Raw genomic sequence first — 12,453 nt, 5'->3', positions numbered from 1 at the left:
GAGGCTGTTGAACAAAGGGGACTGCTGGGGATATGCATGGCAGCAGCCTTTCGAGTGCCACGAACGTCTGCTTGAAGGGCAGGGTTCGAGTATGGATCCTTCAAGGCACTCTCGACTTCGGGGTTGGTATTCTCTCCGATAAGAAAATGTCTGGGCAACGGATTCTTCAAGTTTAATGGGTCCAGAACCTTTTTATCTATTTAAATCCATTGCACGGCTCCCCTTAGATGGACATCAGAAACAGGGGAAAGAGAGGAAACTACAAGAAAATAAAATAAAAAAAAGAGGGCACCAGCTGACCAAACAACTAAGGCAAACAAACCTATGTTTCGCGCTTGGATCCATGGGCTTCGCTGTAGGTGGATGGATCCGAATGCATTCCACGGGAGCGGGGACGAAAACAAGACTCTCCCATGAGGTATAGTGCAACAGAAACAGAGCCAAGTTGCTCTCCAATCACCCCGAGGAAAATAAACGAGCTAGCCACAATGAATTCATAGACCAAATGGCGACCATAAAACTGAACGCATAACCAAGCAATCCGCAAACACTATCCAGAAAAAAAAAAAAGGAATAGGAATATATACCAATAAAATGAGTTCAATGATTCATGGAGGACATACCTTTCCTTTCTTCCCTCTCTGCGGATCCTCTTCGTGACCCCCCTTTCCGTCCTCTTCCCTGGTTTCTTTTGTGGGTGTCTTCTTCAGCAAGCCCCAACCCTCCATTTCCTGTTTCCCTCGTCAGCAAGGATGGGGTCTCTGACCATCAGCATGGCTGCCCCTGTCTCCGCAGCTGATTTCCCGGGTATAGGGAAAAGGGGGCCCTCCACTTATCTCAAGTGTTGCCCGCTGCTGGTGATGAGGAAATAGCATTCCTCCCATGCTATAAAAATCCTAAAAAAACTAATAGTTTTCTGGTTTCCTAAGAGGGGGTCTACAATAAGTCACGGTTTTAACATTTTTCTTTGTTAATTTTTTTATTTTTTATTTATATAAAATAAAAGTAAATTATTTTTTTTTCATAAAAAAATTATATTGGATCATTTATATTCATTTTCTCTTAATTTTTTTTAAAATTAAAATGTTTTCATAGGTCAATAAATAATTGCATTACGGAGAAAAGTGATACATTCTTACCATCTTCCCATCACAGTTACATTACAAAGAAGAGTGATACATCCTTTTCATATGATGATACTTTTAATATACTTCAATGCCATTTTTTTAATAAAAAAAGTAGTACTCTTTTTTTGAAATAAAATTAAGAAAAAATTAATATAAATCATCATATTACTAATTTTTCATGAAAAAATTTATTTTATTTTTTATTTATATAAATACAAATAAAAATATTAATAAAGAAAAATATTATAATTACAACCAAATCTTTATCTTCTTTAATTAAAAATATTAAACATTTAACCCACTTTCAATGTTTTTTTTTTCAAAGGTTGTGTCCATTGATGCACAACTTTAATATATAAAAATTTTAATTTTTAATAAAATTAAAAGAAAATTAATATAAACAATTAAATTGCAAAATTTTTATTTTATTAAAAATTTTACTAAAGAAAAATGTTAAAATCACAACCACGCCTTTGTCATTTTTAATTAAAAATATTAAATATTTTAATTAAGAAAAAAGGTTAAAATCAATATAAATTAAATTCATAAGTAAAAAAGTTATATTTATTTATTATATATTTATTTTTATTTTTATTTTTTAAAAAGATAAAAGAGTTTTAAAAAAATCAAAAACTAAAATGAAGAGTGGAAAAAAACAATGGCATGTTGGTCCCTCATGTGTTAAATAAAAAAAATCAATAGGATGATTGGAAAAAAAAAAAATCACGTGGCCCGGTGTTTAAGCGTTTGTTTTTTGGGAAAAAAAAAAAAAATCATGGTGAGGTTTTTTATTTTTATTTTTTTTTTTTACTTATCACGTTAAACGAAAAAAAAGAAAAAAATAAAAACAATACTAGTTGGCGGCTGCGCGCTGCGGCTGGTCGAAAGTCGAAGGTGTCTCTTTCCATCAGCTTGGCCGCCAAGTTTGAACCACCGACTCCCTATCTTGTCGATATATGCTATACAGTGGCCAAACACCTGTGTTCTATTTATTAGCCCACCTCTAAAACACTCTTTCAGCATAAGCGAAAAGGTTCCCACAAAAATGGCGGGTCTTGAAGCCATGGTCCCGTACTCAGGTATTGGATTTCTGCTAAACCCAACCTCTTTACGTGCCTTTTCCGCTTCTTTCCATCTTGTCTTGTTGCTTTACCTATTTGTATCATGGGCGTGCAAGAAAATCAAGATGGGTGCTCTTGAGAATTGTAAGAGGACTGGGTTTTCGTACTGTAAGCAAACATTCGTTTGTTGTCTGGGTCTGTCAGTGTTTAACCTTGCCTTGTTCTTTTTGAACTACTTTTATTGGTATAAGAATGGTTGGTCTGATGAACAGCTGGTAACCCTTTCGGATTTAGCGCTCAGAACATCTGCTTGGGCTGCAGTTTGTGTATATTTGCACACTCAATTCCTTGGTTCTGTTGAACCAAAGTTCCCGTTTTCGTTAAGAGTTTGGTGGGGATTTTACTTCTCCATCTCTTGTTATTGCCTTGTTATAGATATTGTTAAGCAACACCAGTCCCAACCAATTCAATTTTTGGTGCCTGATGCTGTCTACGTCATAACTGGTCTGTTCTTGTGCTATTTGGGGTTGTGGGGGAAGAATCAAGGTGAAGAATCAATTCTTAGGGAATCCCTTTTGCATGGTAGTGCCAGTATAAGTACTAGAGTGGCGTCAAATAAATCAAAGGGGGAAGAAACTGTGACCCCGTTCTCCAATGCTGGTGTTTTTAGTCTTCTTACTTTCTCTTGGATGGGTCCCTTGATCGCCCTTGGTAATAAGAAAACATTAGACCTTGAGGATGTTCCTCAGCTTGACGCTGTCAACAGTGTTGTTGGGGGCTTTCCAATTTTTAGAAGTAAGCTCGAGGGTGATGGTGGTGGAAGTAGTGGAGTGACCACGCTTAAGCTGGTGAAAGCAATGATCCTCTCAGCATGGGCAGAAATACTATTGTCGGCTTTATTCGCCCTTCTTTACACGTTAGCTTCTTATGTTGGTCCCTATCTTATTGACACCTTCGTTCAGTACCTCAATGGCCAGCGGCAATTCAAAAATGAAGGCTACTTTCTGGTTTCAGCTTTTCTTGTTGCAAAGCTTGTTGAATGCCTTTCAATGAGGCACTGGTTCTTTCGATTGCAGCAGGTTGGAATTAGGATGAGAGCAGTACTGGTCACAAAGATCTACAACAAAGTTTTGGCTGTTTCATACCACTCAAAGCAGTGTCATACTAGTGGGGAGATCATCAATTTCATTTCTGTTGATGCTGAGAGAATCGGTGACTTTGGTTGGTACATGCACGATCCATGGATGGTGACTTTGCAAGTTGCTTTGGCATTGTTGATCTTGTATAAAAATCTTGGTCTTGCTTCAATTGCAGCTTTCTTTGCAACAGTAATTATTATGTTGGCAAATGTTCCACTGGCGAAATTCCAAGAAAAGTTCCAAGACAAGCTAATGGAATCGAAAGATAAAAGGATGAAGTCAACATCCGAGATCTTGAGGAACATGAGGATTCTCAAGCTTCAGGGATGGGAAATGAAGTTTTTATCTAAAATTGTTGACTTACGGAAGAATGAGACAGGGTGGTTGAAAAAATATGTTTACACTTTAGCCATCACCACTTTTGTTTTCTGGGTTGGCCCAATATTTGTGTCTGTGGTCTCCTTTGGAACTGCTATGCTTATGGGGATCCCACTTGAATCAGGGAAGATCTTATCTTCACTTGCAACATTCAGGATACTTCAAGAGCCCATTTACAATCTTCCTGACACTATCTCGATGATAGCTCAGACAAAAGTTTCCCTTGATAGAATTGCATCCTTTCTTCGTCTTGATGACTTGCAGCCTGATGTTGTCGAGAAGCTTCCATTGGGTACTTCTAGCACAGCAATTGAGATAGTAAATGGGAATTTCTCTTGGGATTTATCTTCCCCTCATCCAACATTGAAGGATATTAATTTGCAAGTGCATCATGGCATGAGGGTTGCTGTTTGTGGTGCTGTTGGCTCAGGAAAGTCAAGCTTACTTTCTTGTATCCTGGGTGAAGTGCCCAAGATATCTGGTACCCTTAAGCTGAGTGGAACAAAGGCATATGTTGCACAGTCGCCTTGGATACAGAGTGGCAAGATAGAAGAAAACATCTTGTTTGGCAAGGAGATGGACAGAGAAAGGTATGAAAGGATCCTGGATGCATGTTCCTTGAAGACGGACCTGGAGATCCTCCCATTTGGTGATCAGACGGTTATAGGTGAGCGAGGAATCAATTTGAGTGGTGGGCAGAAGCAAAGAATTCAGATCGCACGTGCACTTTACCAAGATGCGGATATTTATCTGTTTGATGATCCTTTTAGTGCTGTTGATGCTCGTACAGGCACCCAGCTCTTCAAGGTGATTCTGTTTTCAGTTCTAAATTTTTTATTTATTGAGCTATGATGCATTGATAATTTTATGAAATGAAAACATACTTTCTATGAACACTATTGCATTTAGTAGAATTGAGCTCTCCTCACAATTTAGTCAGAAATAAGCACTTATATATGTATGTACCATTGGGCTTGGTGAGTTTGAGGTAATTGGGGACTCCTACCATTCCATTCCCTCTTAATTTTGTTGTGTTTCATTCAGTTTTGTTTCTCCATTTATCTGACTAAATAAATAAATGTATAGTCCTTGCATAAATGGCATTTTACTATTTTTAACAGGAATGTTTGCTGGGCCTCTTGGATTCAAAAACAGTGGTTTATGTTACTCATCAAGTGGAGTTCTTACCTGCTGCTGATCTCATATTGGTGAGCAATTAACTTATTTTCTCTTCCCTGCATTTGTTTCTTTATCCCCCCACAACTAATGAAATGTAGTGCTCCTTGCCAACAGGTCATGAAAGAAGGAAGAATCACACAGGCTGGAAAGTACAATGACATTCTCAACTATGGAAGTGATTTTGTGGAGCTTGTGGGTGCACATAAGAAAGCCTTATCAGCACTTGAATCCATAGAGGCAGAAAAATCAAGTATCATGAGTGAGAACAGTGTTGATACAGGAAGTACTTCTGAGGTTGTGCTAAAAGAAGAAAACAGAAATGGGCAAACTGGAAACATAGAAGGCACGGATGGGCCAAAAGCCCAGCTCGTTCAAGAAGAGGAGAGAGGGAAAGGTAAAGTTGGTTTTTCAGTTTATTGGAAATATATCACAACAGCATATGGAGGAGCTCTTGTGCCCTTTATATTGCTGTCACAAATTCTCTTTCAGCTGCTTCAAATTGGAAGCAATTATTGGATGGCTTGGGCAACACCTGTGTCAGAGGATGTGAAACCTGCGGTTGGTGGCTCTACTCTTATACTTGTCTATGTAGCTTTGGCCATTGGAAGTTCTCTTTGTGTCCTTTCCAGAGCCATGCTTGTTGTAACAGCTGGTTACAGGACAGCTACTATACTCTTCAATAAAATGCATTTGAGCATTTTCCGTGCCCCAATGTCATTCTTTGATGCCACCCCAAGTGGACGAATCCTAAACAGAGTAAGCGAAAAAGAGAATATATCTATTGCTTTCTTTCAGTTTTCCCCAAGAACCAAAGCATCACTTAATTGTGCTTTCCCTTTTCCTCTTACAGGCTTCTACAGACCAAAGTGCAGTGGACATGGATATTCCAATGGTAATATGGAAATGTGCTTTCTCATTCATACAGCTCCTGGGAATTATTGCAGTCATGTCCCAAGTCGTATGGCAGGTTTTCATTGTTTTTGTCCCCATGATTGCAACTTGCATCTGGTATCAGGTGACTCTCACCATCTTTACTTGCTGGGTTATTTGATTTTTTTCAAACCAACTGCATCAAAGCAGACTCACTCACAACTATTGCATATTGTGGAGTATATGCTATCCTAATTTATATCGCTTCAGAAGTAGGGATGGCAATAGGGGTAAGAGGGGTTTCAGTCAAAATAATTTTCATCCTCATACCATTAAAAAAATTAAACGGGATCGGGCAGGGCGGGGCAAGTATGAGAAATTCCTATACCCGCCTTGCCCGGTTTAACTTTTTTTAAAAAAAAATTTTAATTTTTTTTTTAAATTATTTTCAATTTGTTTAATTACATTAAAATAAATATATTTTATAAATAATTAAATTAATATTTTTTTTTAACTTATTTTATTGAAAAGTAGTTTATTATTATTATTAATAATATATTAAAAATAGAAAAATAAAAATTAAATTAAATCAAATTAATTTTATATATAATCGGAGCGAGGCAGGGCAAGGCATGGCGAGACAAGGAAATACCCAAATCCATCCCAAGTTTTAAAAACATCCCAAATCCATTTATTTAAATTTTAAACTCGTCCTATTAGGGGTGGGGCGGGTACACAGAAAAACCCGCCCCATTGCCCATCCCTATTCGGAAGTAAAGATTTAGTTGTATGATTCTTTTAAGTGCCAATCATTTTTCAGATATAGTGTGGTGAAGTTTGCTGAAAGCTAGACTGCATGATTTTGCTGTCTAGATGCTATAGTCTTGATTATTGCATTAATATCATTTTCCACAACTCTTAGAAGCTCTAATTCCATTCAACCTACCTTCCATTGTGATATATGATGTAAACCTAAATTTTGGAATATTTATATGCAGCGATATTATATATCATCAGCCCGAGAACTGGCAAGATTGGTCGGAGTATGCAAAGCTCCAGTAATACAGCATTTTTCTGAAACCATCTCAGGATCCACAACCATCAGGAGCTTTGATCAAGAGTCAAGATTCAGGGATACAAATATGAAACTTATAGATGGGTATACCAGGCCCAAGTTCAACAGTGCTGCTGCAATGGAGTGGCTGTGCTTCCGCTTGGATGTGCTATCTTCTATTACATTTGCCTTCTCTTTGGTTTTCTTGATCTCTATTCCAGAGGGAGCAATTGATCCGGGTAAGTAGCTCGATCTGGAATCTGTATTAATTATCCATCTCACTCGCATCAGTAAATGGCATAGGAGCATGACTAATACACTTTCCCTCCTTGCATTGAAGGCATTGCGGGCTTAGCAGTGACATATGGACTTAATTTAAACACGTTACAATCTTGGGTGGTATGGAATCTTTGCAATATGGAGAATAAGATTATATCAGTTGAGAGAATGCTTCAATACACTTCCATTCCAAATGAGCCTCCCCTTGTCATGGAAGGAAACAAGCCAGCATGTTCTTGGCCTTCACATGGAGAAGTTGATATTCGTGATTTGCAGGTAAGTTCAATTTTGCATTCTTACATTGTATTAGAGGGTTATTCATGGCTACCTCTGGTCAAAGGAATTTCTATATGTTTGATGATGGTGAGTGTGGATGTAGGTCCGCTATGCCCCACACCTGCCACTTGTATTGAGAGGTCTCACATGCAATTTCCCAGGAGGGATGAGGACTGGCATAGTAGGCCGAACTGGTAGCGGTAAATCAACCCTCATACAGACCCTCTTTCGAATTGTTGAACCTACCGCCGGTGAAATTATGATAGATGGTACCAACATCTCCTTGATTGGGCTACATGATTTGCGGTCCAGACTAAGCATTATCCCTCAGGATCCAACCATGTTTGAAGGGACTGTACGGAGCAACCTTGACCCACTGGAAGAGTATTCAGATGAACAGATTTGGGAGGTGGGTTTTGTTTATTCTTTTGATATACTCAAGTATGGTAGAAATATAGTTTTCCTTTACCTTGTTTTCTTAATACCGTCGAAATATAGTTTTCCTTTGCTTCATTTCTTAATTCTGTAGAAACGCAATGTTGTTTACTTAACTAACTTATTGGTTCAGGCCCTGGAGAAGTGTCAGCTTGGAGATGAAGTCAGGAGGAAAGAAGGAAAGCTTGATTCTGCAGGTAATATTAAATAGAAACCCCATATAAGAGCACAAAATTTAAGTCTCTTAAGGTTGATGTGCATTTGGCAGTTAATGAGAATGGAGAGAATTGGAGTATGGGTCAGAGGCAGCTGGTTTGTCTCGGACGAGTGCTACTCAAGAAAAGCAAGGTCTTGGTGCTTGATGAAGCTACTGCATCAGTTGATACAGCCACTGATAATCTGATTCAGCTAACCCTTAGACAACACTTTGTTGATTCTACGGTCATAACCATTGCGCATCGAATAACTTCTGTTCTAGATAGTGACATGGTTCTACTTCTAGATCATGGTTAGTACTATAAACATCATCTACTCACACTCCTTTAACTTCATCTGTATTCTTGATTTGTTTCCCTGGAAATGTTGATGCAGGGCTTATTGAGGAACATGATACCCCCGCAAGATTGCTAGAGAACAAGTCGTCATCTTTTGCAAAGCTTGTAGCAGAGTACACCGTGAGGTCAAAATCTAACTAGTCTTGAAAATCTGGCCGATATCTGAACCAGCAAGCCCAGGTCTTACACCCTTCAACAATTTGAACTGCAAATTTTGCTTGACAATGACAACAACTGAATTGCAATTACAATCCCATAAACACAGTAGTGTTTTTCCCCTCAATTGTCCATAATAAAATCAGCCATCACATGATCAATGATTGTAGAAGTAGATTAGACCTACTGTCAATGGTTTGAAACTGGCATTCAAATGTCATAGTCATGTGATAAGTAAAGGAACATTCCTACAAATATTTTAGACTTCTTTTGTTTTCATTTTTAAGCTAGGACTCAGTTGAGTCGCTTGGATGAGTTGGAGTTAGGTATCGAACTCAACTGTTCTGTTGGGAGTTATCTTGTTACTCAGCTTTTCTGTAACGATCTTGTTCGATGTAGAAACTTATTTACACTATTCAATGTATTAATCTAAATAGAAATAGAAGCACTCTTGTAAGTAGGAATAAAGTTCTGCAAAGCTTCATTTTTCTTTTCAGGTATCGTAAATGATAACCATGTATGGGAGAATTTATTTTACCTCTGCTACAATTTGAGGTCAAGTAGAGAAAAAATCTCAATTAAGTTTTTCCTTTCTTGTTTCCTTGTTAAGAACCTGGATTCAAAGAAAATTATGCTCTATAGTCTAGTTGAACATCACCTTTACAAACTCTATCCAAGAAAATTTCTTGAAAAGAATCAGATTTCATCTTCTCTGATGCTACACCTGGCTGCAACTTCTAATTTTGATATTTGGCACAATAGATTCGGCCACCCTTATGTTACTCTCTCAAAAGTTCCAAATATTTCCTATCCTTTTTCTTGATTCTTTTTTCATGGAAATGTTGGTGCAGGGCTTATTGAGGAATATGACACCCCGGCTAGATTGCTAGAGAACAAGTCATCAACTTTTGCAAAGCTTGAAGCAGAGTACAGTGAGGTCAAATTCTAATTTTGAGAGGCTGACAGACATCTGAACCAAGAAGCCCAAATGCTGAACTATTCAACCATGTCAGCAGAAACTCTTGCCTGGCAATGTTGGCAACCGAGTGGCTGTTACAATCTGGATATGCTTTGGCAGAATGTGTTATGTAATTCAAGAGAGCATGACCTTAAGTTTTGGTTGAGTGGGAAAATTGGCTACTGACAAAGCCTACTCTAGACAAATATTGGAGTCAGTACCACCACTGCAGTATAGGAAAGTCCACACCATGAAACCAACCCAAATTAATCCTTTATTAAATAAAACAATTTATACAATTTGAAAGATTGATTATTAATCATACACACGATTGCTAATAATAATCAAAGCTCTTTCCAGATAACAAAATCACAAACCCACATGACTTCACCCTCCAAATTCTCTCACATTACTTCAGCAAATGTCCAAATGCCTTCTGCAAATGCTCATTGACAGTTGCTAAAGTTAGAACAAGCCTGCCAACAAGAAAGCAAACCAACACCAACCATTTAAGATTGCTATTATTTAATCATTAATGGCTAGCAAATTAATCTAAGGTTTAATGTAGTGCTGTTATTTAACTCCAATCTCGTAAACATACAAGAGAAGTAGCTGATGACAACACACTTTCTGAGTTTTTCAGACTCTATACCAACCGTGTAATGGCAAAGAGTATAGTAAAACTCAGACCCACAATTCAAATTGAGATATCGTTTTAGCATAGCAGGGTCTCATTATGATATGAGGCTTCACCAAGTAGGTTCTCCCTGTAAACAGGGACTTGGCTCCACCACGTCTCAATTAATTGGATTGTATCATCACTAGTAACTTAGTGACCTCAAAACCATTAATTAAATCAAATTCTCACAACACAATCCACAAAGAACAAAAAGAGAATGTACATAATAATTTTCTACTATGAAGGCTTGCAAATATGGATATCTTCACAATAAGATGCATAAAGTTCTGCAGATGACTCAGAAAGATCCAGTAATTTCATAAATAGTGTAGCAACCAAGTAGGTTCTCCCTGAAAACAGGGTCTTGGATATATATCTTCACTATCATGAAAGTATAACAAGCTCACAATCAAACCCAAAACATAAATATTATGGAAAAGGAAAACATTATTTGTGGATTATCATATAGGTATAAGAAAAACCATCATTCCAGCCAAGCTCAACAGATCTAAATTATAAATAGAAAATTATTTCTAGATTTTCACAAAATTTTATGAATTGAATGAGAGGCTCAGAGTAAATAACAGCTTATCAATCAAGAATTTTTTGAAGCAGAACTGGCATTTAACCCTGTACTTTCATCATCATTGCCAATACAAATGAAATATATCACTCAACAATTTGAGTAAAAATTCTAAATGCTTAATAAGATTTTGATCCATTTTAAACCAACTGCATTAAAATAGAATGTTCAACTTTCCTTTCTGATCGAGCTGAGCTGGGGCTGAACCACAAGCATTGCATATTAAGGTGCCAATATGAATGTACCATGCCAATTAATATGGCCTCAAAATGAAAGTTTCTTTAGTTTTGATATGGTGGTTTTTTAGTGCCAATTCATTTTTCAGATAAGGGTAATGAAATTGGCTGCAAGATAGACTGCAGGTTTTTCTGTTTAGATGGATGTTTAAGTAATGTACTTCTTTTTTCTTTTTTTATCATTTCCAAAACCATTTTTCTCCCTCAGTACTCCTTAAAGCTTAGATTTATATCATATATGAGCAAAAGGTTCTTTCAAAGTTATAATTATGCAGCAATATTACATACCTTCAGCACGAGAACTATCAAGATTGGCCGGAGTATGCAAAGCTCCAGTAATACAACATTTTTCTGAAACTATATCAGGATCTATGACCATCAGGAGCTTTGATCAAGAATCTAGATTCAGAGACACAAACATGAAATTGATAGATGGGTATATACGGCCCAAGTTTAGCATTGCTGGTGCAATGGAATGGCTGTGCTTCCGCTTGGATATGCTATCTTCTGTTACATTTGCCTTCTCTTTGGTTTTCTTAATCTCTGTTCCAGAGGGAGTAATTGATCCTGGTAAGTAGCTCTGATCTCGTACATTCGCTGATTATCCATTTCACTCTCGGTAGCAAATGGCATAGGAGAATTACTAATACTCTTTTCCGCTTCCATTAAAGGTCTTGCAGGCCTAACAGTGACATCTGGACTTAATTTGAACATTAAAGGTCTTAGGTAATACGGAATTTTTGCAATATGGAGAATATAATTATATCAGTTGAGAGAATACTTTCAATACACTTCCATTCCAAGTGAGCCGCCTCTTGTCATAGAAGAAAACAGGCCAGCATGTTCTTGGCCTTCACATGGACAAGTTGATATTCAGGATTTGCAGGTAATTTCAATTTGTATATATGCTAGAGGATTATTCATGGCTTCCTCTGGTCAGAGGAATTTCCATATGTTTGATGACGGTGAGTGTGGATGTAGGTCCGCTATTCCCCACACATGCCACTTGCATTGAGAGGTCTCACATGCACTTTCCTGGGAGGAATGAAGAGTGGCATTGTAGGGCGAACTGGCAGTGGTAAATCAACCCTCCTACAGACCCTCTTTCGAATCGTTGAACCTGTCGCTGGTCAGATTATGATAGATGGTACCAACATCTCTTCCATTGGACTACATGATTTGCGGCCCAGACTAAGCATTATCCCTCAGGATCCAACCATGTTTGAAGGGACTGTACGGAGCAACCTTGACCCACTTGAAGAGTACTCAGATGAACAGATTTGGGAGGTAGGCTTTGTTTATTCTATTGATATACTCAGAAAGTAAGGTGGACATGTGGTTTTCCTCTACTATGTTTTCTTAAGACAGTAGAAAAATAGTTTTCTTTTGCTTCATTTCTTAATATTGTACAAATGAAATATTGCTTTCCTAACTCATTGGTTCAGGCTCTAGATAAGAGCCAGCTTGGGGATGAAGTCAGGAAGAAAGA

General features: G+C 37.6%; 1 protein-coding gene and 2 non-coding genes across 4 annotated transcripts; 1 reads left to right on the top strand and 2 right to left on the bottom strand.

The window, feature by feature from the left end:
* The first annotated feature begins 2,139 nt into the window (after nucleotides 1-2,139).
* Nucleotides 2,140-9,656, top strand: LOC117908855 (ABC transporter C family member 3-like). Of its 2 annotated transcripts, none has more exons than XM_034822647.1 (11): nucleotides 2,140-4,512; nucleotides 4,827-4,913; nucleotides 4,999-5,640; nucleotides 5,735-5,899; nucleotides 6,753-7,047; nucleotides 7,149-7,363; nucleotides 7,467-7,772; nucleotides 7,932-7,995; nucleotides 8,067-8,306; nucleotides 8,390-8,477; nucleotides 9,360-9,656. In XM_034822647.1, the coding sequence occupies exons 1-11, from the start codon at nucleotides 2,173-2,175 to the stop codon at nucleotides 9,367-9,369; spliced, it is 4,452 nt and encodes a 1,483-aa protein (XP_034678538.1). In that variant the 5' UTR covers nucleotides 2,140-2,172; the 3' UTR covers nucleotides 9,370-9,656. The 2 variants fall into 2 exon arrangements, with proteins under 2 accessions (XP_034678538.1, XP_034678537.1); XM_034822646.1 differs by having other exon boundaries at nucleotides 8,390-8,532.
* Nucleotides 9,657-10,026: 370 nt separating this feature from the next.
* LOC117909699 lies at nucleotides 10,027-10,130 on the bottom strand. The gene has a single exon (XR_004650429.1). It is a non-coding gene; the product is annotated as a small nucleolar RNA snoR97 (small nucleolar RNA).
* A 579-nt stretch (nucleotides 10,131-10,709) lies between these two features.
* Nucleotides 10,710-10,801, bottom strand: LOC117909692. Its single transcript, XR_004650423.1, has one exon. It is a non-coding gene; the product is annotated as a small nucleolar RNA Z223 (small nucleolar RNA).
* Nucleotides 10,802-12,453: the final 1,652 nt, after the last annotated feature.

The sequence above is a fragment of the Vitis riparia genome, chromosome 19 (assembly GCF_004353265.1).
Source record: "Vitis riparia cultivar Riparia Gloire de Montpellier isolate 1030 chromosome 19, EGFV_Vit.rip_1.0, whole genome shotgun sequence".
NCBI lineage: Eukaryota > Viridiplantae > Streptophyta > Magnoliopsida > Vitales > Vitaceae > Vitis > Vitis riparia.
The sequence above is the reverse complement of the archived record's forward strand: the minus strand, read 5'-3'. Positions and strand labels throughout refer to the sequence as shown.

Excerpts from the sequence above, each read along its gene's own strand:
- LOC117908855 (XM_034822646.1), top strand. The coding sequence starts at position 2,173 with ATGGCGGGTCTTGAAGCCATGGTCCCGTACTCAGGTATTGGATTTCTG. Across the intron at positions 7,048-7,148 it reads AGAGGGAGCAATTGATCCGG|GCATTGCGGGCTTAGCAGTG; the intron begins GTAAGTAGCTCG and ends CTTGCATTGAAG. Across the intron at positions 7,364-7,466 it reads TTGATATTCGTGATTTGCAG|GTCCGCTATGCCCCACACCT; the intron begins GTAAGTTCAATT and ends GTGTGGATGTAG.